Source organism: Schistocerca cancellata, chromosome 4 (assembly GCF_023864275.1).
Source record: "Schistocerca cancellata isolate TAMUIC-IGC-003103 chromosome 4, iqSchCanc2.1, whole genome shotgun sequence".
Classification (NCBI taxonomy): domain Eukaryota; kingdom Metazoa; phylum Arthropoda; class Insecta; order Orthoptera; family Acrididae; genus Schistocerca; species Schistocerca cancellata.
The window spans coordinates 618,421,307-618,444,929 of record NC_064629.1 but is presented as its reverse complement, the minus strand read 5'-3'; the positions used below and the strand labels follow the sequence as shown (position 1 = coordinate 618,444,929).

General features: G+C 37.7%; 1 protein-coding gene across 1 annotated transcript in view; it reads right to left on the bottom strand.

The window, feature by feature from the left end:
• Positions 1 to 6,641: 6,641 nt before the first annotated feature.
• LOC126184312 (ERI1 exoribonuclease 3-like) overlaps positions 6,642 to 23,623 on the bottom strand; it is a 117,131-nt gene continuing 100,149 nt past the window's right edge. Inside the window, exons 4-6 of the mRNA XM_049926688.1 lie at positions 19,243 to 19,339; positions 18,622 to 18,807; positions 6,642 to 8,848 (exon numbers count right to left, since the gene is read on the bottom strand). Of these exons, the coding sequence (XP_049782645.1) occupies positions 18,743 to 18,807; positions 19,243 to 19,339 (162 nt within the window). The 3' untranslated portion in view covers positions 6,642 to 8,848; positions 18,622 to 18,742. The remainder of the gene's footprint in view (positions 8,849 to 18,621; positions 18,808 to 19,242; positions 19,340 to 23,623) is intronic.

The window sequence follows — 23,623 nt, the reverse complement described above, 5'->3', positions numbered from 1 at the left end:
CAGTGCTGCACAAAAACTGTCTACTTGTCTGATGACCATCAAAAGTATGTCTTTGGCAACTAATTAATTAATGTTCAATAAAAATAATAAGTATGTGTGTTTAGATATTACAAAGGGTCTAATACTGATGTCACATGTCATATAGAACCAGATGTTAAAATCTATGACCTCAGCCACCAGAATTTATGCTAATTAGTCAAAAGAACAATTTGAAGGTCAACTGGGTAAATGTCAATAACAATTACCACTAAAAAGTAACTTCTTTTAACAGTGCAAAAGTCAGCTCTATTGAAGGAAAAGACCACACTCTTTTTGACCATATTTGATACATTGGGGGGGGGGGGGGGACATAGAGAAGATACAGAAAGAGACACAACATATTGCCTTCTAAATAACGTGTTTATGTGTTGAGATATTTAAACATCATTTTTCCCTATTCTTTCATGTGGCAGCAGTGTAGAAAACTGACCATACAACCTTCAAGAACATCTGCCATGGCTTGTGCTTTGGCCATTAATAAACTCTACTATCATTACTAGTTTCTTAATACTGATATTATTTTTTGACTTTTTTGTATAGTATAGTATCTCATAAATGTACTTTCACCACTCAGTACTGGGGCAAGTGAAGCAATGTATTGCCATTCCATCTAATGTAAACAAACCTACATTTGACAGTGACATTCCCTTCCATTCCAGTCCACTGGAATCCAGTATGAAAAAAGCTTAAGGATAACTGATGGAGATGGGCTAAATGATTTGATTCCTCTGGAGTTCTTGGTTTTATGATGGAATAGTGCTAAGAAAAGATATGGCTGTTTATGACACATATACATTACAACCATTTGCAAATTAATGCTGTGACAACATTGTGGAAGAAGTACAGTGCATTAACAAGTCAACAAGATTTAAAAAAAACTCCATGAGAAAAGGAAGGAAGAGTTAAATTTAATGTGTTGATGATTACGTCACAGGAGAAAGAGCACAAGATGAACTATCACAGCTTTCCCCATAAGCAATTTAAGGAAAGCATGAAAATCTGAAAATTTTGCTGTCCATAAGTGGATATGCATCCAGCTCCTCCTTATCCTCATGCCACTTCTTTTAGTGATATCTATATAGAGGGATGTATAGTTACAATCCACAATTCAACTCTTATATTTAATATAATCTTATTTTTAATACTTTCTCTACACACTGAACAGTTTAATCCAATATCTCTAAATAAAAATCAAAAAGCGACAAGGCTCTAGAACTGTAAATTTCATTATTTCTTTGGTAATGATGCAATGGAAAATAGCCTGCCCTGTGTTAGTTCCTTTTTGCAGCAAGTCTCCGAAATGAATAAATAGCCTGAAGAAAATAAGATCATTTTTGTGGGAATTACATTTATGCAATATTGGTCATTATTTGCTGCCCACAAGACTTTGGCGCATTAAAGTAAATTTGCAGATGGATACTAACGGAGGTATGGGAAGTCTTCAATACTATGGCACACTGATGGAAGACAAAGTGTTACTTTGTAGGCTTTTGTCATTTAAGTTAAAATATTTTAGGTTGTTAGGCCACATCATGTTCCTCTTCAGTTTCTTCTTACACAACTGAAGTTTTGACCCTTCTACTAGCATCATCTTCAGCTTCATCTGATGTCCCCGGTCAACTGAACACTGTTAAAAACCAGCATCATGTTCGACTGAACACTGTTAAAAACCAGCATCATGTTCAGGGAGTTTTCCTGCACTTATTCTGAAAAAGTAGGGTAACACTTTGAGCAATAGGGATTAAATAATGCACCACTATAGCCTTCTCGTTTGATCCCATTGTGCAGATGATGCATTCACTATACGGACATACAGTAAAAAAGAGTTAGTCAGGCAGTTACATGTCCCATGGATCATTTGAACAAGTCCTTCATCAATATGATTTGAATGAGTCATTTTACAGTATGTGTGTACATATTTAGAGTTAGCATTAATGAACACATTATAGGTTAGATTTATTCCACAACTGCTATTTCACTCTGTTAGGTTACTATTCGTTTCTAGAGTTACTGACTGCATCAGTAGAATTCTTCAGAAAATTGGTATACAAACAACTTTTTTCAGTCAGAACAAAACAAAAAGGGCACACCTGGTTACCTCCACACTGCGTGAGTCTGTGAAATGATGAGTGGCTGTGGCAAAGTCTTTACACGTGAAACTCTAAGGGTAGTGAAAGAATGTATTAAAGAGCATGAATGGCGTACATAGTTAAAACAAAGTGTCAAATCTGGGTTAGTGGAACATCAGAAAATTGTGGCCAAGATATTGATTTCAACAATGTACATGTGCCAGTCAAAGAAAGCACATTTTCAGAAGGAAAGTCCAAAAAGTAACTTCAATTGGGAAGACAGGTATAAGCATCCAGCTCTGTGGTTTCCCACCATCAAGGAAGTAAATACACAGCTACGGAAGACAAACAGTAACCAGGAAGCCACCTCTCCAGTTGCAGTGCTGTTCCACTATCTATCAAATGACAATGGACCACATACCCAGTAACACCAGTTCTTCAGAATAGTTGTGTGATAACTCCCTTTTATAAGTGAACATGACACTGGTCTTTGACAGTGCTCAGCTAGCTCAGGACATCAGAAGATCCTGAAGATCCAAGCGGAGGAAGCAAAACATTGATTGCATACGAGAAAACTGAAAAGGAACATTATGCATCCTAACAACCTAGAAGATTTGACAGCTACACAAATTTGCCTGGACTCTGTGGGTACAGGAGTATTTAAGGGACAGAAAACTATTTGATCTGTTTAATGGAGGCTGTTCCATACAAAATGCTTGTGATTATGTAATGCCCCCAAATATTAGAAAGATCTACACTTGACAGTCTACATCAACAAGTATATGTTCCACAAGCCAGCATATAATACAGGGCAGAGAATACTAACAATTTCCAGCACTATTCTGTTTGTGTCATGTGTGAAGGACAAATGACTGTCTGTCTGCAGCTCAATGACTAAGTGTTAGACAACAAATCCGAAAATCCAGGTTTAAGTACTCAGATGATTCTATGATTTTTTCCAGTCTCTTATTGGTTCCTTCACTGTGGAAATGATTTGTGTTTGTGAAGTTCAGAGGTCACAAAAAATTCTGGAACCTCTTTAATTGGCTGGGGAAGTCAGTTCAGAGGTCAGAGGAAGGTAAAGATATAGCACCTCCAGTAGGACCCTTCCATTCAACTTCCCTACTACATATTTTACATATTTTCCCCATTGCATCCTGCTTCTTAATATTACACCTTAACATTTAACCAATGTGAAATGTTCCACAAATTTAGCACTTATCTTATAAAATACCATAATATTCTCTCTCTCTTTGTTATGGACATTATCTTGAAAATACACACATTTAGAGAACTGCCATCCATAATACTGAATCAAATTTTGTGCAAGTCATTCTCTATTTCCTGACAGTGTCCAATAACATAGTTACCTGTAGACAGCAGCATAAGGAAAACAATTTGATTTGCTCCTGATCCTAGCTGATAAACCTTTTATGTATATAGAGATCATTAGTGATCTTACTATGCTTTCTTGGGGCACACCAGATGTAACGTACACTTCTCTTTAATATTCTCTGTTCAAAATAAAATACTAGGTTCTGTTAGTAAAAATTTTTCCCACCAATTTCATATCTGTGAAGATACTCTTTATGACCACATCTTGATCACTAGTTAACAGTGTGGTGCAGTGTCTAATGCCTTTGAGAAATATAAGAACATTGGATTTATCTGTTAAATAGTATGGTGCTGTATAAAATGCCTTTCAGAAAGATAGGAAAATGGACTCTACCTGTTTAGATGCATTTACTGTTTGCTAGATATCTTGTGGGAATAATGCAAGCTGTGTTTCACCCAAATAGTTTTTCCTTAAGGTATACTGATACTTTGAGATAAGCTGCTTTTTACCCCAGGAAAACCATAAAAAATTAAAGTTAGAATATCTAAGAATGAGGCTGCTATTAATAAGGCAGTATTATTATGGAAAGTTTTTATAACAACAAAATTTAAGCTTCTGTTTCTAATCATTTTTATATAATGCTGTTTCACCAGAGGAGATCTTTGCTTTCTGTAGGTTCTCCACAGGGTTTACCTTATTATGGAGTGAACGGGAGTTTCATCAGCACCATTAATGGGAGTTTCATCAGCATCATTATAATTAGCTGGAATGTCAACATCCTTCACAGCTATATGACAGCTACTGTTCAGACAAAAATGAAACCCTAACTTGTTTTTATTCCCATTTGAAGCAAGAGATGGCTTTTGAGTTCTCCCTTGCTCTCTTATCTGTGTAGGTTGTCATCTCAGCTGTGCTCTTATACTCTGAAGTGCCAGAGAAACTGGTATAGGCATGCGTATTCAAATACAGAGGTATGTAAACAGGCAGAATATGGTGCTGCGGTTGCCAATGCCTATGTAAGACAACAAGTGTCTGGTGCAGTTGTTAGATTGGTTACCGCTCCTACAATGGCAGGTTATCAAGATTTAAGTGAGTTTGAACATGGTGTTATAATCGGCGCACAAACGATGGGACGCAGCTTCTCCGAGGTAGCAATGAAGTTGGGATTTTCCTCTATGACCATTTCATAAGTGTACCTTGAACATCAGGAACTTGGTAAAACATCAAATCTTCAACACTGCTGTGGCCAGAAAAAGATTCTGCAAGAATGGGACCAATGAAGACTGAAGAGAATCGTTCAGCGTGACAGAAGTGCAACCCTTCTGCATATTGCTGCAGATTTTAATGCTGGGCCATCAACAAGTGTCAGTGTGCAAACCATTCAATGAAACATCATTGATATGGACTTTCAGAGCCAAATGCCCACTCGTGTACCCTTGATGACTGCACAATACAAAGCTGTACACCTCGCCTGGGTCTGTCAACACTGACATTGATTGGACTGTTGATGACTGGAAACATGTTGCCTGGTGAAATGAGTTTCGTTTCAAATTGCATCGAGTGATGGACATGTACGGGTATGAAGACAACCTCATGAATCCATGGACCCTGCATGTCAGCTGTTCAAGCTGGTGGAGGCTCTGTAATGGTTTGGGGCGTGTGCAGTTGGAGTGATATGGGACCTCTGCTACATCTTGATGATACAACTCTGACAGGTGACATGTATGTAAGCATCCTGTCTGTTCACCTGCATCCATTCATGTCCACTGTTCATTCCGATGGACTTGGGCAATTCCAGCAGGACAGTGCAACGCCCCACACATTCAGAATTGCTACAGAGTGGCTCCAGGAACACTCTACTGAGTCTGAGCACTTCCACTGGCCACCAAACTCCCCAGACATGAACATTACTGAGCATATCTGGGATGCCTTGTAACATGGTGTTCAGAAGAGACCTCCACCCCCTCATACTCTTATGGATTTATGGACAGCCCTGCAGGATACATGGTGTCAAATGCCACGTCGTGTTGTGGCACTTCTGCACGCTTGCAGGGGTCCTACATGATATTAGGCAGGTGTACCAGTTTCTTTGGCTCTTCAGTGTAGTATGTACATTACATTTGTCCATTTGATGTAATGCAAAGAGATTTCTTTTGTGGCTCAAAATTTGTTCATCTCTAAAGGTTTGTGAGGTTTTTTTTTTATTTTTTTTTATTGCATGAAAGAATCACAGTATAGATTCTCCCATCATTCCCATAAAGCAGTTTTTGCAGTTACCTTTTCTAATTTCGCTGAACTGGTTGACAAAGTCACAGATTCTGCAGACATTTACATAACAATTCCAAACATAATCCACAGAAAAATAGGAATGTCACTAAATGTCTTGTCAACAGAGTTAAAAGAATTTGTTCACTGGAACATCTACATGCCAAATTAAAACATCTGAAGCAGGCTTTCCAGAAGCATGACTATTTGAAAAAAGTAGTAAATAGAGTTCTGTGACCAAATGAATTACTAGAGTCAAAAAGACAGTGGAAAAACACAGTTTCATTCCCTTTTATTAAAAAACGTAACTGCAATTAAAATTACTTCAAAGTTACAAATGTACAGCTGTTCCAGTTGAAATATGTAAGAAAACTGTACAGGATATTCTATTTTCAAAATTTTTTTGTCTGAACTCTACAAAATTTCTTTTTCATCATAGTTCACATCTTCTGTGATGTCATTTTCTGAAAATTCTCTTTCCTCTAAATCAAGGAGATAAAGCATGAGCATTTTTATTACTAACTAAGTCACACTTCACAATTTTAGCATGGCAGAAATATGTTGCTCCAACGACCCACAAAATGAAAGAAATATACACACTTTTCCAAGTTGTCCACATCATTTAACGATCAATGCTATATTTACAGTCCCCATTGAGCATCACTCAAAAGCAGGAACCACAAGAACATATAAAGAAATGAAAGAGAATATCAAGGAAGTTACCTTTAGAATTATGGGGAGGGGATACTTTCAGGTAGGCTAACATAACTCATACTTTTATGGGTTCTGGCCCCAAAGTGTTAACATTACAGGGAAAAAACAAATAATACATTTACCAAACACGTCATGCTTTCTGTTGAATAAATATTAGTGCTCTAGAAACTGTCTCCAGTGTGCAGTACATAAAGAAAATATGAAAACACATAAAACTGTTCTGAGTGTATATTTTTTATTACATGCAACAAAATTCAGTTGCTGACAATACAAACTACATCACATTTCTGCAAAAACGAACAAAACAAAAAAGTCACTAAAAATTCAAGATCACAGATTTTTCCAGGTTGGGTAGAGGGAGGGGGACAATCCTACCCGGAAACTTTAGAGTGTTCAGTTCCATAGTTCTGAATTAATCCAACTCTCAAGACGTCATGCAGCTTGTATTTTATACCCCTACTGCCATTGTCAGTGACCAAACAAACCTGTGTGCAGTAGCTATTAGGGAGGTACTCACTGAGGCAATATGATATGCAATGTGACTCGTGATACAATGCCGAAGCAACCCACATTGGTGGAGTGCATAAAAAATGTTGCAGAAATGACTAAACTGGATTGCACTGGGAAAAATGACAATATTATCAGAAGGATACTCACCATACAGTGGAGATGCTGAGTTGCAGACAGGCACAACAAAAAGACTGCTAAACAAGTAAGCTTTTGGCCAAAAGGCCTTCTTTTGAAGCAGACAAAACAATCACACACACACACACACACACACACACACACACACACACACACTCTGTCTTCTTCTTGTGCCTGTTTGTTTCTCAGCGTCTCCACTTTATGGTGAGTAGCAATCTATACTTCTCATAATATTGTTGTTATCCCACCTTGGATTTCCCATTGTGTAATGCATCAAAATCGTTTTTAACACTGGGAGAGTCATACCTCTTTCAGTTATGAGTAAATATGTGACATATTTGGAAGCTGTCCACAATGAGACTTGCAGCAACACATCACACATGAAGCTATTGCCACCTGCCATGTCTTGTTGCTTGACATATTGCTAATGTGGCAACACAAGTGTTGCAGGGAGAACTGACATGTCACATGACCTTTATTAGAACAAGTCATATCATATGTTGTATCGCCTCAATGAGAACAACTCCTTAGTGAATGCAGTGCTCTTGAGTACTGACATGTAATTTATAACAATAAGTACAATTACTAAATATGGTAAAAAGATTCTTTCAGTTTTGCAAAATAAGTGCACATTGTGACAGCAGTGTGCCAAGAAGGTGGAGCTTGCTTGTCCGCCCTCTGTTGGTGCTCAATAAAAAGTTTGCATTATGGATGAAAACACACACACGACACTGGTGTGTGTGAAATATTCTACCAAGAACCGATGGAACAGTCAAACCAACACAAAAAGTTTACAGATAGTATAAATTGCATTGCCATAACAAAGTACAACATCAGAACTTCATGTGGTGTGGACATGTGTTCTCCTTCAATAAATGTCAATTGGAACTTCTAAGAAACACAGTCTTCTGGATGTGCTATAATACATATACTGACTAACCAATTCTTAATGTATTTAAGTAACATGTACAAACAAATATCACTTTCAGTACGCACAACAAAAATATTCCCTGCAATAAAAGGATAAGTCCAACAGATAAATACGGAAAACACTCTACCATTATAATTACACGTATGACACAAAATGATTATTCTTTTTGGACTGTACTGATGGACTGTTACAAGAATAGTTAAAATAAATTCATATCGGCAGTACAGATACAAATCAATTCACATGTATTTTTCAGTTTTATATTCAATCTCTATATGACATCAACCTCTGCATAATATAATACTGGTGAACATTAATGCTGTCATACTCATTTCCTATATGATTTCAATATCTACAGCACCAAAATAATAGCACAGCAGGTGAATTAGGCCACCCAGATAAAAAAGTCATATAAAGTAATATACTCAAGTTCACATACATAATAAAATAACCAACTTATCTCCTTCATTTTTCACACTTCACTGTAACTTTTCAGTGACTTCAGTCATAAAAAATATGACATAAACTAGCAAAATCAGAAAACATATACATAAAGTCAATTAATACATTCAACATACTATATGAAACTTTGGCTGTATCAAAAATAGAGAAAAAATATAATAGGAAAACATTTCAGAAATCAGATCTGACTGCAGATATTTCTGACCATCTCAACACAAACATGCATCACATGATGTCCAAAATTAGTCAATCCTTACACAGATGTGGTGTGGCAGTTAATTTTTCTCTTAAAACCTACACAATACTGGTATACATCAACATAAAACACACTATCCTTTGTCGTGAAGGTATATACATATTTCTTCATAATTTTAGGTAGTAATAAACCTGTAAAGAGGAACCTTGTTAGACTATTTGCAGCAACATGTATGTGCATACATTACAATGCAATGCTTAATATGCTCAAAATTACACTGCATGACGAAAAAAGTGAAGCAACCAGAATGAGAGGAGGAAATGAAATGAAACTTCTCAGGTAGGGAAGATATGAGATGTTATTACAGTGGTTATAAAAACAAGTCAAACTTGCAAAAAACTTGGCAGTGTAAACCCATTTGTCCAAACTACTTTGCTCTTGCTCTGGCCTGGATGCATGCACTCATTAAGTTGAGAAGGGATATTACTGGAGAAGGGGGAAAACATGTGGCAGAAAAAAAATAAATAGTTATAAAATGTGGCAATAGATGGCGCTGTAAACATTATACTTTAATAGTGGTCAACCAAAAATGACAAATGAACCATACAACAATGCCTAAGGTGTACATTCGACATTAAACAACCTGTACAACTCAGTGTGATGGGAAAAATCAGTTTTTTAATTGTCCTGAGGCCAAAAACCGCATAAAAAAGCATCAATCAAAATCAAACCCGATTGTTAATTTCCTTGCAACTGGCGCAAAACACGTTCAACATGGTGTCCACCGTTTTCTGCAACAAGTTGAAGTTGAGAAATGTTCCACAACTAATCGAAGTGTTTCCGGGCTCATGTTCAGAATGTGTTGTGCAATGCATGCCTTCAATGCCGCTAAGTTTGCAATCGGAACACTGAACACAACATCTTTCTGATAGCCCTACAGCCAGGAGTAACATGGATTAAGATCAGGTGATCGGGATGGCCAGGCTGTAGGGAAATGGCAGCTGATAATTCTAGGATTTCCGGAATGGCGCTTCAGCAACTGCTTAACCGGATTTGCAATATGTGGAGGTGCGCCATCTTGCATAAAAATGATCCCATCCACACATTTGGAGAGCTGGAATGGTGTGGTTGCGCAAAAGACAGTCATAGGGCTTACCGGTGACAATACAGGTAACAGGACCGGAAGCACCTGTCTCTTCGAAAAAATGTGGTCCTACGATAAACATTGCCTTAAACCTGCACCACACAGTGAGCTTTTCAGGATGAAGTGGTACTGGTTGATTTGCGTGTGGATTTTCCATTGTACATATTTGGCAATTCTGTGTACTGCCATATCCTGTCAGATGAAAGTGGGCTTTGTCTGTCCACAAAATCTTCTGCGGCCAATCACTGTCCACTTCCATGCAAGCAAGAAAGTCTAAAGCAAAGGTCTCTCTCATTGGCAGATCAACAGGAAGCAACTCATGCACATGGGTAATTATGAATGTACACCAAAGCAGGATGTTCCGTAGGATTTTATGCACCGTGCTCATGGGTATGTCCAATGTTCGGGCAATTCTCCGTGCATGACACGTTTGCACACCACCACTCATCTCCTCTTGCATTGCTGTGACCACTGCTTACACTGACATAAAATCAATTCGTTTCCTCCCTCTACCAGGTTGCACACCAAAAGAACCCATCTTTTCTCCAGACCCACGGCACTCATCGGACCAACACCTTTTTTCAAACCCTTCAGTGTCCGGAACTTCTGCAGAGTGATGTGTGCACAGTCATCGTTCTTGTAATACAGCTTTACAAGCAGAGCGTCTTCCTGCATTGAGACAATCATGGCGAACGTCGCAGACGTGAAAGGAGGAAAAGCCGTGTACCCGGCGTGTTTATACCAACTTCAATGGGTCGTGCGCATGACAAGTGTTTTCATTTACGTATTCTGACACATACAGCGCCATCTATTGATCAATTTTCATACTACTTTTTTCTTCTGCCATACGTTTTCCCCCTTCTCCGATAATATTCCGTTGCAATTTGATGTCATTCTGACCAGTGGTGTTATTTCTACAATGTTTTGAAAGTTTAACTTTAGTTATAATCACCCTGAATTTGCCATGTTTGAGAGCACTGTCCTGCTGAAAAATGGCACAACAATACTGTTGCATGAGAGGGAACACGTGAGGACGCCTGCAGTGTGCTCCCAGTATACATACCTGTTGGAAAACTAAGCAAGGCATGGGAGCCAGTACCTAGCGCAAACAAAGAAAATCATAACATCCACATGCACGATGCGATGTGGGCAGTGGCTGACAGGCAACTGAGGCTCTCCCCCACCAATGAGCACGGCACAAATCCTGCGAGGCCAGAACTCTGGACCCACAGGTATACATACTGGGAGCGCGCTACAGACCCTTCATTCCATAATACCATCTGATGATGGCGGAACGGTTGTTCGCCGGAATATGGTGGACCTTTGACGATTCTGTCCGGCAGTACACCTGAGAGCCTTGGAAGCATCATATATGCTGGGAAAGCCTCAGATCGCATATTACTCCATTACTTGTTCTCGGATGGTAACGCAGATGTGAAGGTATTGTAATGTACTTGATGTAGAGTTTTAAAACTACTGTAGGCTACCGAAGACTATCAGAAGTTAGTATAGACTACGCTAGTTTTTGTAGTAGCCCTGATCAATTAAGATCATAACCATGTTACCTTTACATTAGGCATTTTGCATACTTATCGGGTGTTACCTCATATCTATCACTTTGTTTGCATATGAAGACATGGGGGAAGAAACGATGAATCTTACTTTATATCAAAATTTTGTTTATGCTTCTGTTAGACACATTGAAGTCCATATTGTCTGCTGGTATATTTGTTTTCTCAAAAAGTAATGAGTATTAGCAGTTATAAACAAATTTAGAATCATAAGACGAGGGAAAAATTATGATTGTCATGGAGTTTTACAAAGTAAACATGAATGTTTTGCATCTGTTTGAATAATATTAAAACCGGGTTCATGTTTGTATTTCAATGTTAGTAGTGCTGGATATCAGTTTAAAGTATTTCCATTGTTGTTTAGATGAATTATTACTTTAACTGTTTAAAATGACAATAGGTTCAAGAGCCACACCGATTAAGTTTAGTATTCTTGAAAGTCTTGAAAGACTCATAGTGACATGATGTGCTATTTTGTTAGTGCAAAGGTGTTATTATTTCGATTTCTACAATGGATCCAAATAAAAATGCTGCTCCAATGTGGAAACTTAATACAAAGAAAAGGCAGGAGTATGGACGAGTATCGGATGCTACTAAGAAAATAAGAAACAACATGCATGAAACTGGAAAAAACTGTGAATGTTTTGAGAGAATTACTGAAAGTGAAAGGTAGACTATTATAAAGCATTTTAATGGATTATCTGGTAGGAATGCTCAGAGTTTACATTTATCTGGGCTAATAAAAGCCCATTTCATCAAACAAAGATGGAGTCATAAAAATCAAGCCGAGTCTGATCTTCATAATCATTCGTACACATACAATTTTTGGGTAAAAAGAGGTGAATTATTACATGAAGAACACGTATTCTACAATGCCTTCATAGCACTTCATGGTATAATCCCACAACGTCTGCAAACTATTCAACAACAGCCGGCCACGTATGGTATGGAACGTCCTGATGGGACAGGTAAAAACAATATCAGACCCCACTCTGTAAGTAATGAAACATGGTTAAAGGTCAATGGATATATTCAGTCCTTCAAAGGTCGCCGTACTCATTACTCCTTGAGAAAAACATCCAAAATATATTTGCCAGAGGAACTCAGTGCAAGGAGACTACACAAAATAAATATGGAAATTAATCCAAATGTGCCCATTTCATATGATAGCTAGTTATGCATTTTTAACAATGAGTATAACATTCCATTAGGTTATCCTAGGTCAGACACTAGTAGTGAATATATCAAGCAATATTGTGTACTACAAATGACAGTTGGCAATACATCTGTTTAATATCCATGTTCTGACATCTGGTGATTCTGTGTATTGCTGCTATGATCAAACCTTTGCAAAGAAACGATTGGATGAAGTAGTATCCATGCTTCACCACTGTATCTTCAATATTCTTCCACATAAAGTGAAACAGCTACACATTTTCTGTTACTCTTGCGGTGGACAGAATAAAAATTACAGTTTTCTGCTACATTCATTACGCTGTAGCAACACGTTACCATTCACATAAAATCACAATAACATTCTCTGAATGGGGGCACTCTTATTTGGAGTGTGACAAAAATATGGCGCTCATTACACAGAAACAAATTATTGAAGTTCCTCAAAATTGGTATGCCATTATTAGAGATTGCAGAGTGAAGCCTAACCCATTCAAAGTAATTGAATGCAACCAAAATCTTTTCAAAGAGTGGACAAAATGCTTTTCTCTTCGAAATTTGTACAAGCCAAAATTATCTACACCTTCTAGACCATTGAAAGAAGTTAAAACTGAAGTGCAGCTGCCGCGTCTTCTTTCTCCGAGGTCAGGAAGCTACAATGGACCATGGGAAATTACAGTAATGACCATGAAGAAGAAGACAACAGAAGATAAACTAGCTGATGGAGAATTCATGTTACCTGGCCCAGCCTACTCAGACTTCATACCAGTTCCACTGTTGAAATGGAAAGATCTTCAAGTAACTATTGAACTATTCTCAAATATGTACTGGCATATTTCTATAAACTTAATTCTTCTATTCTAAAGATATTTTATACACTTTCTTTTTCAGAAAATTTCAAGTCTTGTCTCCAGTGAGACATCGAAAAACTGTTATAAGAATCTACCTCAATGAAAAAAAAAAGTGTTAAAAGTGTAAACAGGTTTCATTGTTTTATATTCTTAGAAACTTAAATTTGAGTAGTCTATTACTTCCTTAAGGTAGAAACCTCATTAACATAAAATAATTAGCACAATGAATATGAAATATGTCAACAAAAATGAACACCCATCATTTTTTCTGCTTCTAAATGATCATCAATTTTGAAAAAGTGTTCACTGTTATTATGACACAGTGCTAGTAACAGACTAGTCAATACTATGCCTAATATCCATACTTCATGTTAACCACAACTGAATTTGAATAAATAAGTAAATGTTCACAAAAAAATTTTCAAAGCTTAAAAAATTGTTTTTCTCTATAATGGTAAAAAGCGACATTCATCTTTTTCCCCGCATGACTTCATATGTGATTAGTGTCTTACTAGATTCTCCTAGAAACCAGAAGAGGTGAACCACCTAGAAACTGAGTGGCTATATATAATGGGCCACATAACCTACAGAACGTTTTTGTTCTACATTGTAGTCCTCCTGTCTGTCATTTAAAATTAAACAGTCTTCACAGCAAAAATTAAATTGTCAATGTTTAATTTAGGGTATATTAGAAAATTGTTGATTTGTAATGCAAAGCAGAGTGACGATATAGCAAAAGTAGAAAAAATGCAATGCAGATTGCCTTTGATCATGATGAAGAAGGTTCCACTGATTACAAAATAACAATAATTATTATACAGACTTTTTTATATTTGTGTGTACTTGAATCAAAAGTAATTGCTTTGGTTATATAAAAGTGCAGAAGTTATGTAATCAACTAATTTTTATGATTTATAAAATCAATTTATATTATTAAGGATATAAAATACACAATGAGCTAACACTGAATGATGTTCAGTTCTAATTATGTGTAAAACAAACAAACAAAAAACAAAGAGAAGTCATCGGCTCCCAACTTCTCTCTCATACATTCATTTATGTTTCTTGCCCTACCAATACTACCATTTACGACCGACCCTTAGTTTTAGTAAAGCACAACTCTAGCTTTGTGCACAACATCGTGATCCTCCCTTCTGATGATCAGAAGTGGTGTATGTGAATTTTGATGACGAGTATGCCTGACCATTTTCTCATGCTGGGCCAGGTCCCATTTGAATGCCCCAAAACATTAATATTTCACAATTAATCCTAATGAGGCCCCTTTCCAACACTGTCAGGTGCTGATAATGCTGTCTCATATAAGTACACGGCATCTCCATTTCCTTCACAGTGATCACTCATCTGATGCAGTTCATCACTCCCCTTATATATCATACCAGGCCTTGTAACAACACTAAACATTAACAATGCTAATGGACTCTTATAACTGCTCCACCTATTACAGAGAATTGCAACTCTTAATCATTTACATAGCCACAAATAGTGTGTACATGTACAAAGTTACAATGACTTCTGAGCATGTCTTCAGGGTGCTTCACTACTTTTTCAAGCAGTGTATATAAGCATGGAAAAGAATATTTCATTCCCCAAATTTCATACTCAAAAAGCATTTGATTATGAAACCATTACACTCAGAGTAATATACTTTCTGCTAAATACCCAAGTTCAAGTGGCTTGCAATATGATATTAAATTACTAATGTGGCAAGTCTTAATTGTCTTGATTGTTAACTTCAAAACTTTTCCTTCAGATGGAACAATTTTTCATGATATAAAACATACTAAGCCAAAGAGTATAATACTTCACTGAACATGAGGGGGAATGGGCACCAAAATGTCACAGAAATATTTTACAAAACATATGAACCCCTCAAGTCACGAAATAAATATATTGCAGTATTACTACAGTCTCCAAATAAATGCTGTAGGCCTGACAGATATTTTAGATTGCAAAAACTTTTTACAGTATATTTATGATTTAAGATGTTTAGATACATATGGAAATACAAGCTGAACTGGCCATGAGGACATTTAAATTAGTCAGACATTTTTTCCATATCGGCGACATAGAAATAGCTCACTGAGTCAATGTATGGGTTTTGATTGAATAATAACACAAAAAACTGATACTGAGCGTCTTTCTCCAAGAGGCAACTAAAGAAAAAAAGTAAAGAAATGTAGCAACAGGGCGGGTAAGTTATCTACAACTTGAGGTCAAGAGAAATATCAAGGTCACAGAACAACAAAATCAATGTTGCAGTTCTTAATTTTTGTTATTGCCTGTAACATTTTGTGTTTATTGAACTGGTAGACATGAGTGTTTTCACACCTCCCGCCCCCTGTATTCCTGTCTCTTTCTTTCCATTTAGTAATTTTTAGTTCCAAATAATCAGCTGTTGACCATCCAAATTCCTATTTTTCTCTCACAATTGTTAATATTTGCATGCAGCTTTAGTGTGGTATCAATTTACGTGCATTATACCAAATTTAGATTCCCCCAGAGATCCAAAATGAAAACATTCTAAACTCCTACCAATGTGGGACACCACAATTTATAACTCACTTTGAAACCCAACAGACACATTTTGATATCCTGCAACTTAAGATACCTTACTAATTCAGGCCATCGTACCTTTGGGAGATAATGTACTTCAACTTTGAAAATACTTTGGTTCAGAACCATTACCAAATAAAAAAAATTCACTATCTCATTAATGTCATAAATAAAATTATTTCCTAACAAATACTGCTTCAGTGGACATGGCTGATTCAGCAAACTAGTCAAATAAGTCCCAGAATGAGATTTTCACTCTACAGCAGAGTGTGCGCTGAGATGAAACTTCCTGGCAGATTAAAACTGTGCGCCCGACCAAGACTCGAACTCGGGACCTTTGCCTTTCGCGGGCAAGTGCTCTACCATCTGAGCTACCGAAGCACGACTCATGCCCGCTACTCACAGCTTTACTTCTGCCAGTATCTCGTCTCCTACCTTCCAAACTTTACAGAAGCTCTCCTGCGAACCTTGCAGAACTAGCACTCCTGAAAGAAAGGATACTGCGGAGACATGGCTTAGCCACAGCCTGGGGGATGTTTCCAGAATGAGATTTTCACTCTGCAGTGGAGTGTGCGCTGATATGAAACTTCCTGGCAGATTAAAACTGTGTGCCCGACCGAGACTCAGAAACTTTGCCTTTCGTGGGCAAGTGCTCTACCATCTGAGCTACCGAAGCACGACTCACGCCCGGTACTCACTGCTTTACTTCTGCACTTGCCCGCGAAAGGCAAAGGTCCCGAGTTCGAATCTCGATCGGGCACACAGTTTTAATCTGCCAGGAAGTTCCCGAGTCTGAGTCTCGGTCGGGCACACAGTTTTAATCTGCCAGGAAGTTTCATATCAGCGCACACTCCACTGCAGAGTGAAAATCTCATTCTGGAAACATCCCCCAGGCTGTGGTTAAGCCATGTCTCCGCAGTATCCTTTCTTTCAGGAGTGCTAGTTCTGCAAGATTCGCAGGAGAGCTTCTGTAAAGTTTGGAAGGTCGGAGACGAGATACTGGCAGAAGTAAAGCTGTGAGTACCGGGCGTGAGTCGTGCTTCGGTAGCTCAGATGGTAGAGCACTTGCCCGCGAAAGGCAAAGGTCCCGAGTTCAAGTCTCGGTCGGGCACACAGTTTTAATCTGTTAGTAAGTTTCATAGTCAAATAATTGTTTCAAATTTTCATACACCAATTTAGATAGATAAATATGCATGTATTTATTATGCTTGTGTGTAATTTCATAGTGTTTTTGTTTTGTATATTGGTACCTTGGTTGCTATGGGATTATTTATCAATTGACACTTTTTATTTTTAGTTCACTGTTGCTATTTGAGTTTACACATTGTCAGTTTGTCATTGGCAGATAGTGAGTGAAGCTGTGGAAGCTAAGACATGGACTACCGAGGGGAGAAATCTGAACATTTCTGATATATTCTTCTGTTTGAGTTCAGTAGAGGAGTGACAGCAGCAGAGGCAACCAAAAACATTTACGCTGTGTATAAAGATAGCGCCTCTGGACAGAGCATGGCATGAAAATGGTTTTCACATTTTAAGGAGGATCGTTTACACATTAGTGACTCTCCATGTTCAGGAAGACCTTCGGGGTTTGATGGAGATTATTTAAATGCATTAATCCACAATCATCCACAAAGGTGTACACAAGAACTGGCAAATGCAATGAACTGTTATCATTCCACAATAATGCAACATTTACATGCAGTGGGGAAGGTTAAAAAATCTGGTACCCGTGTACCACGTGCTCCATGCCAAAATCTCAAAAATTACTGGGGTGGCTTTGCTTGCTCATCATCAAATGTCTCACTGACCATTCCTTTGCTGTATCTTTATTGGTGACAAAAAATTATCTCTCTATGCTAACATCAAGGAAAAGAAAGAAATGGTTGAACCCAAACGCAGCAGGAACTCCCTGTACAAAGATCTGCATGGATCCACGAAAGATAATGTAACACATCTGGTGGAACAGCGACAGTGAGGTGCACTACTAATTTCTTCCCTGACATGTAACAATCACTGCTGACACTTATTATCAACAACTGAGACCTCTTGCAAATACAGTCCAAGAACAACAACCAGGAAGACTGTGTGAAGTGATGCTACTCCATGATAATGTCCACCCACATTCTCTTTGACTGACAAAAAAAAACTGTATAGGAATTGGGTTGGGAAGTCATTCCACACCCACCTTATTTACCTGATCTTGTCCCCTCAGATTTTTCCCTTTTCACTCTCATCCTGTTCATGACAAGATGTGTGAAATGAATGTAGTTTTAACATGCTGGTGCTCCAGTTTATGCACAAAGATCATAGCAGACACCTTCCAATGACAGGAGGACTATGGCTCTCAGAGATGCACTTAAATGGAGGAGAAGTAGTTAAAGTTTCATAACCAATTACTGGGTCAGTCTGTCCATAAGTTCACTAATTATCTATGTTGAAGGCACATCTGCAGCATGAGGATTCCCAATGACCCATAAAACATTGAGCATTTCATCTCTGGTTAAACAAACTCCATGTCATCATCCAGACACATAAATAAGCTCGTTCTGAGATATTTCTGTTCATAATGGTGCAAGTTTCATGTTGCAAGCTGCTTAACTACATTCATTATAACACTATATAATCTGCATTAAAAACAAAATATACTGTACCTCTTCAACTTAATTATTTTGCCAATTCCGTGTGTATAATCCTCAGTTCATTATTTGGCACCATACTCATGGCAAAAGAAAACACTTCTGTTCCTGCCACATCACAGTTTATGTACTGGAGCTAATTGAAAACATATCCTTTCTCTGCCAGGAGTTTCATAATTGAAACCATGTTGTAGCAGTCATCTGTAAAATAAATGACACTGTTACAAATTATAGCTTCTTAACAAGAATAGTAACCAAGAAAAAGGCCACACTACACATTATAAAATGAAAGTATTGCGTAATAGCTGAAAACAGAGGTGTAATAAGGACTCCAAAAAGAATAATTTTAAGGCTAACCAGAGACAAGATAAATCAGATAACACAAAAATCTGGATCTTAAGTGAGCAACATAAAGAAAAAACTAAGTAATACTGTTATTTTGTCGAAGTTATCATGGTGGGACTGTGCAAAAATACAGCTTAAGTCACACAATAAAGTAAAACCCATTCTTAATAACTAGCATTATTAATAGTTCCCACTTCTGTTTTTACAACACTGTTAGAATTAACCTGTAAGTACTATTGTACTTTCAAAACAACCAAATTATTAAATAAAACATATTATTAAGTATCATACCTATACCAGAATGCTGGCGGCCAGAAAATTTTATTCCAAATCTTTCCACAGCACTTTTTAAGCTGGATGGGTAATGGCCAGTTGCCCTGGCGATGCACTGATGAATGAAATAAACATATAAAATTATTTTTGTATGCACTTTGTGAATCTACCAGAGCACAATGCCCAACAGTAACAGCACCAACACAAAAAGATCTGTTTCACAGTGAATAGCATTTTTTTGCTGTAGATCAGCTGTGAGATCAATCAAGTATGCATATTTTAAAGCTCCACAACAGATGTTAGGAAATGGAGTCAATTATCTGTGTATGATACTAGCTTATAAATAAACTCTTGAAACAATTTCTCTCAGATCAAGAGAGTTGCTAAATCTTTAGCAGGTTCCTTCATATTTACTTGTGACTGTTGTGGTAGATGTGTACATTACAGGTCATGCTGCTCAGCAATCTAACAACTTAGACATAACATGTTTGCTCACTATAAATATTAACTAAGGACAAAGAGGAAGAAAGACTGGCAGAGACTTTAAGCAAAATACCTGCTTAGCACTTACCTGAAGTACACTATGTGATCAAAAGTATCCGAACACCCCCAAATACATACATTTTTCATACTACGTGCATTGTGCTGCCACCTTTCTGCCATGTACGGCACATCAGCAACCTCAGTAGTCATCAGACATTGTGAGAGAGCAGAACTGGGCACTCTGCAGAACTCATGGACTTCAAATGTGGTCAGGTGATTGGGTGTCACTTGTGTCATACGTTTGTACACAAGATTTCCACCCTCCTAAACATACCTAGGTCCACTGTTTCTGATGTGATAGTCAAGTGGAAATGTGAAGGGACACGTACAGCACAAAAACGTACAGCCTGACCTCGTCTGTTGACTGACAGAGACCGCTGACAGTTGAAGAGGGTCGGAATGTGTAATAGGCAGACTATCACACAGGAATTCCAAACTGCATCAGGATCCACTGCAAGTACTATGACAGTGAGGCGGGAGGTGAGACAACTTGGATTTCATGGTTGAGTGGCTGCTCATGAGCCACACATCACACCGGTAAATGCCAAACGATGCCTCGCTCAGTGTAAGGAGCATAAACATTGGACGATTGAACAGTGGAAAAACGTTGTGTGCAGTGACTAATCATGGTACACGATGAGGTGATCCGATGGCAGGGTGTGGGTATGGCGAATGCCCGGTGAACGTCATCTGCCAGCGTGTGTAGTGCCAGTGCCAGTGCAAGTGCCAGTGCCTACATTGATGTTTCTGATGGTTTAAGCATCTTCTTGCTTCCCACTGTTGAAGAGCAATTTGGCGATGGTGACTGCATCTTTCAATCGCCAATCTTGGTTGTGTAGGTTTTGCTGTAGACACAAGAAGAGAGTGGAACAGGAGGGGAAGATTGTTGCCCTTCAGATGGAACTAGATAAAGCAAAACAAGAGCTGGAAAGGTTAAGGGTGGAGAAGGGAAAAGAGAGGTGGGAAGTGACAACAGGTTATAGAAGAAAGAGGAATAGGATGTTCTCAGACAGTGTGGTTGTGAATGTGGAAAAAAGGTTTGATCTGTTGTCACAATTGGAAACTATGAGCCACAAATAGATGTAGGAGTAGGACAGGACAAAACAAACTTTCAAAAAGTGTTTGAAAAGTAAGAAGCCAGGAAAAGCTGTGAAGAAGAAGATAGTTTTGCTGTTAGGTAGTTCACAACTGTTGCAGGATGAACTAGGGTCAGGTTACAAGTTTTTTTAAACCTAGTGCAAGTCTGGGTCAGGCGATAGAGGATGTAGGTTCACTTTACAAAGACTTCATAAAGGAAGACACCGTGATAATAGTGGGTGGGGCAGGCCACAGCATAGATAAGAACCCTAATTATTCAACTGAGAGTGACCTGGTAAAGATAGCTTCAGCAACGAGACATACTGGTGTTGGGCTTGTGTCTGTTCTGAGGCCGCCATGACCCACCTCATTTAAACTATTCTATTAGGAGAGTTAATTTAGAGGTGGAATGGCTGCTTGGATCAGATATGGGGTCTCATATCAGTGTGGTTCCTGTTGACTCTATCAGCAAGTGGAATTATACTAGGCCTCCACCTCAACAGGAAAGGGAAGGGAAAACTGTCTGGGCTAATAGCAAATATCTTGGGGAGGGGGGGGGGGGGGCACTGCCACTAGTTATAAGTGATTAAAAGTGACAGATCAGCAGTTTTTTAGGATAGGGAGGACAGAAACAAAACATGTGCAGAGACAGGCTGAAAACATTCACATTGATAAAACAGGCAGCCAGAAAACAAATTTTAATGTACAGAATCCATGCAGGCAGCCTCTGATTGAAACTAGAGATACTCAAAAACTGGCAGGAAAATTAGGTTCATCCAGTTATAATTCAGCCAGTGTACAAAATCAATTATTGTTATTGCATCAGAATATCCAAGGACCAAGAGATACACTTAATGAGTTACTTATTTGTGTTGAAGAATTAGAGTTGAGCAAACCAGTTGATATAATCTGCCTCTCTGAACATGTGACCACTTGTATAGATATGTTAAATGTTACAGGATTCAAGTTAGCTTCTTAATTCTGTAGAGAAAATATGGAGAAAGGAGGAGATGCCACATTTGTAAGAAAATGTTTTCATTTCAAGAATATTGATATTAATAAATTTAGCTCAGAGAAGCATTCAGAAGCTCGTGCAATTGAAGTAGTATTTCATAATAAGTCTTTTATAATAGTAGGTATATACAGAACACCTTCAGGAAATTTTAACCTCTTCATAAAAAAAATCTGGAAGCTCTGCTGTCCCATCTCATGGAAAAAAAAATAAAAAAAATAAAATAAAATAAAATAAAAAAAGAGGAAATAGTGGTTGCTGGTGATTTTAATGTGAATTTATTGAAAAGCTCTGTCAGTGAACAGTTATTGCAGTCAGTAACACTATCATTCAATTTAGTTCCTACTGTGAACTTTGCTTCTAGGATATGTGAATGCTCTGAGACTGCTACTGATAACACCTTCGTAGACAGATCTAGGGAAAAAAGTTGTATCACACAACCAATAGTAAATGGGATATCTGATCATGACATGCAGCATCTTCTGTTAAATGTTGAAACTTGTCAGGATAAAAAAATCTATTAAATCTGCATACAGGAGGGTAATAAATAAGTCAAAAATTGAGAAATTCGGGAAATTGCTCAAAGACATGAACTGGATAGATGGTTACAATATTTCTGACTGAAATGGAAAATACAAAGCATTCATTAATAAAGTTACCTCACTTTTGAAAACTGATTTCCCCTAAAGGTAGCTTACATCACACAGAAGTCAAAAAATAAACTGTGTATTACACAAGGAATAAAGATATCATGTGGGACAAAAGGGAGACTGTATTACTATCTAGGAACAACTCTCATGTTAGAATTGTAATGCATTACAAAGAATACAGCAAAATATTGAAGCAAGTAATCCAGAAATCGAAGCAGCTTTATTATGACGAAAAGATAATTACATCAGGCAACAAAATAAAAACTGTATGGGATATAGTGAAGACAGAGACAGGTGGGGCCAAAAAGGAAGAGGAACAGATAGCTCTAAAAATAAATAAGACTTTGGTAACAAGTGCATGTAGAGTTGTAAACCTCTTAAACAAGTACTTCATTTCTGTTGCTGACAGCTTGGGGTTATCAGGTTCGGTGAACAGTGCAATGGAGTATCTCAGACCAATCTTTAAAAATAAAGTCAGTAAAATGGAAATAACACTCACACCTCCCAAAGAAGTAGCATCCATGATAAAATCCTTAAAATCTAAGTATTCTAGTTGATAACATATCAACGAAGTTAAAGAGTGCTCATGTGAGTTGAGTTCTATCTTAAGTTATTCATGTAATCAATGCATTATCAGCAGAACATTTCCAGACTGGCAAAAATATGCTGAAGTTAAGCCTCTTTACAAGAATGGGATAAAGAGATACCTTCAAACTATTGACCAATTTCACTTTTGCCAGCTTTCTCAAAAATATTTGAAAAGGTTATGTTCAAGTGTTTCCTTAAGCATCTGACTCCAAATAATATATTGCCCAAGTCCCAGTTTGGATTTCTTAAGGATTCTAATATAGGGAAAGTTATCTACACTTACAGTGAGAATGTACTTAATTCATTAGATAATAAATGAGAGGCTTCTGGCATTTTCTGTGACCTGTCAAAAGCTTTTGACTGTGTGAACCACAGCATTCTCTTAAGTAAATTAGAATATTTGGTGTCACCGGCAATGCTGCGAAATGGTTTGAGTCTTATCTCTCTAACACGCAATAGAAAGGGTGTCGCTGCGAAATACCTGTGCAGTAAGCAGTTGGTCATCATCTGATTGAGAATTAATTACATG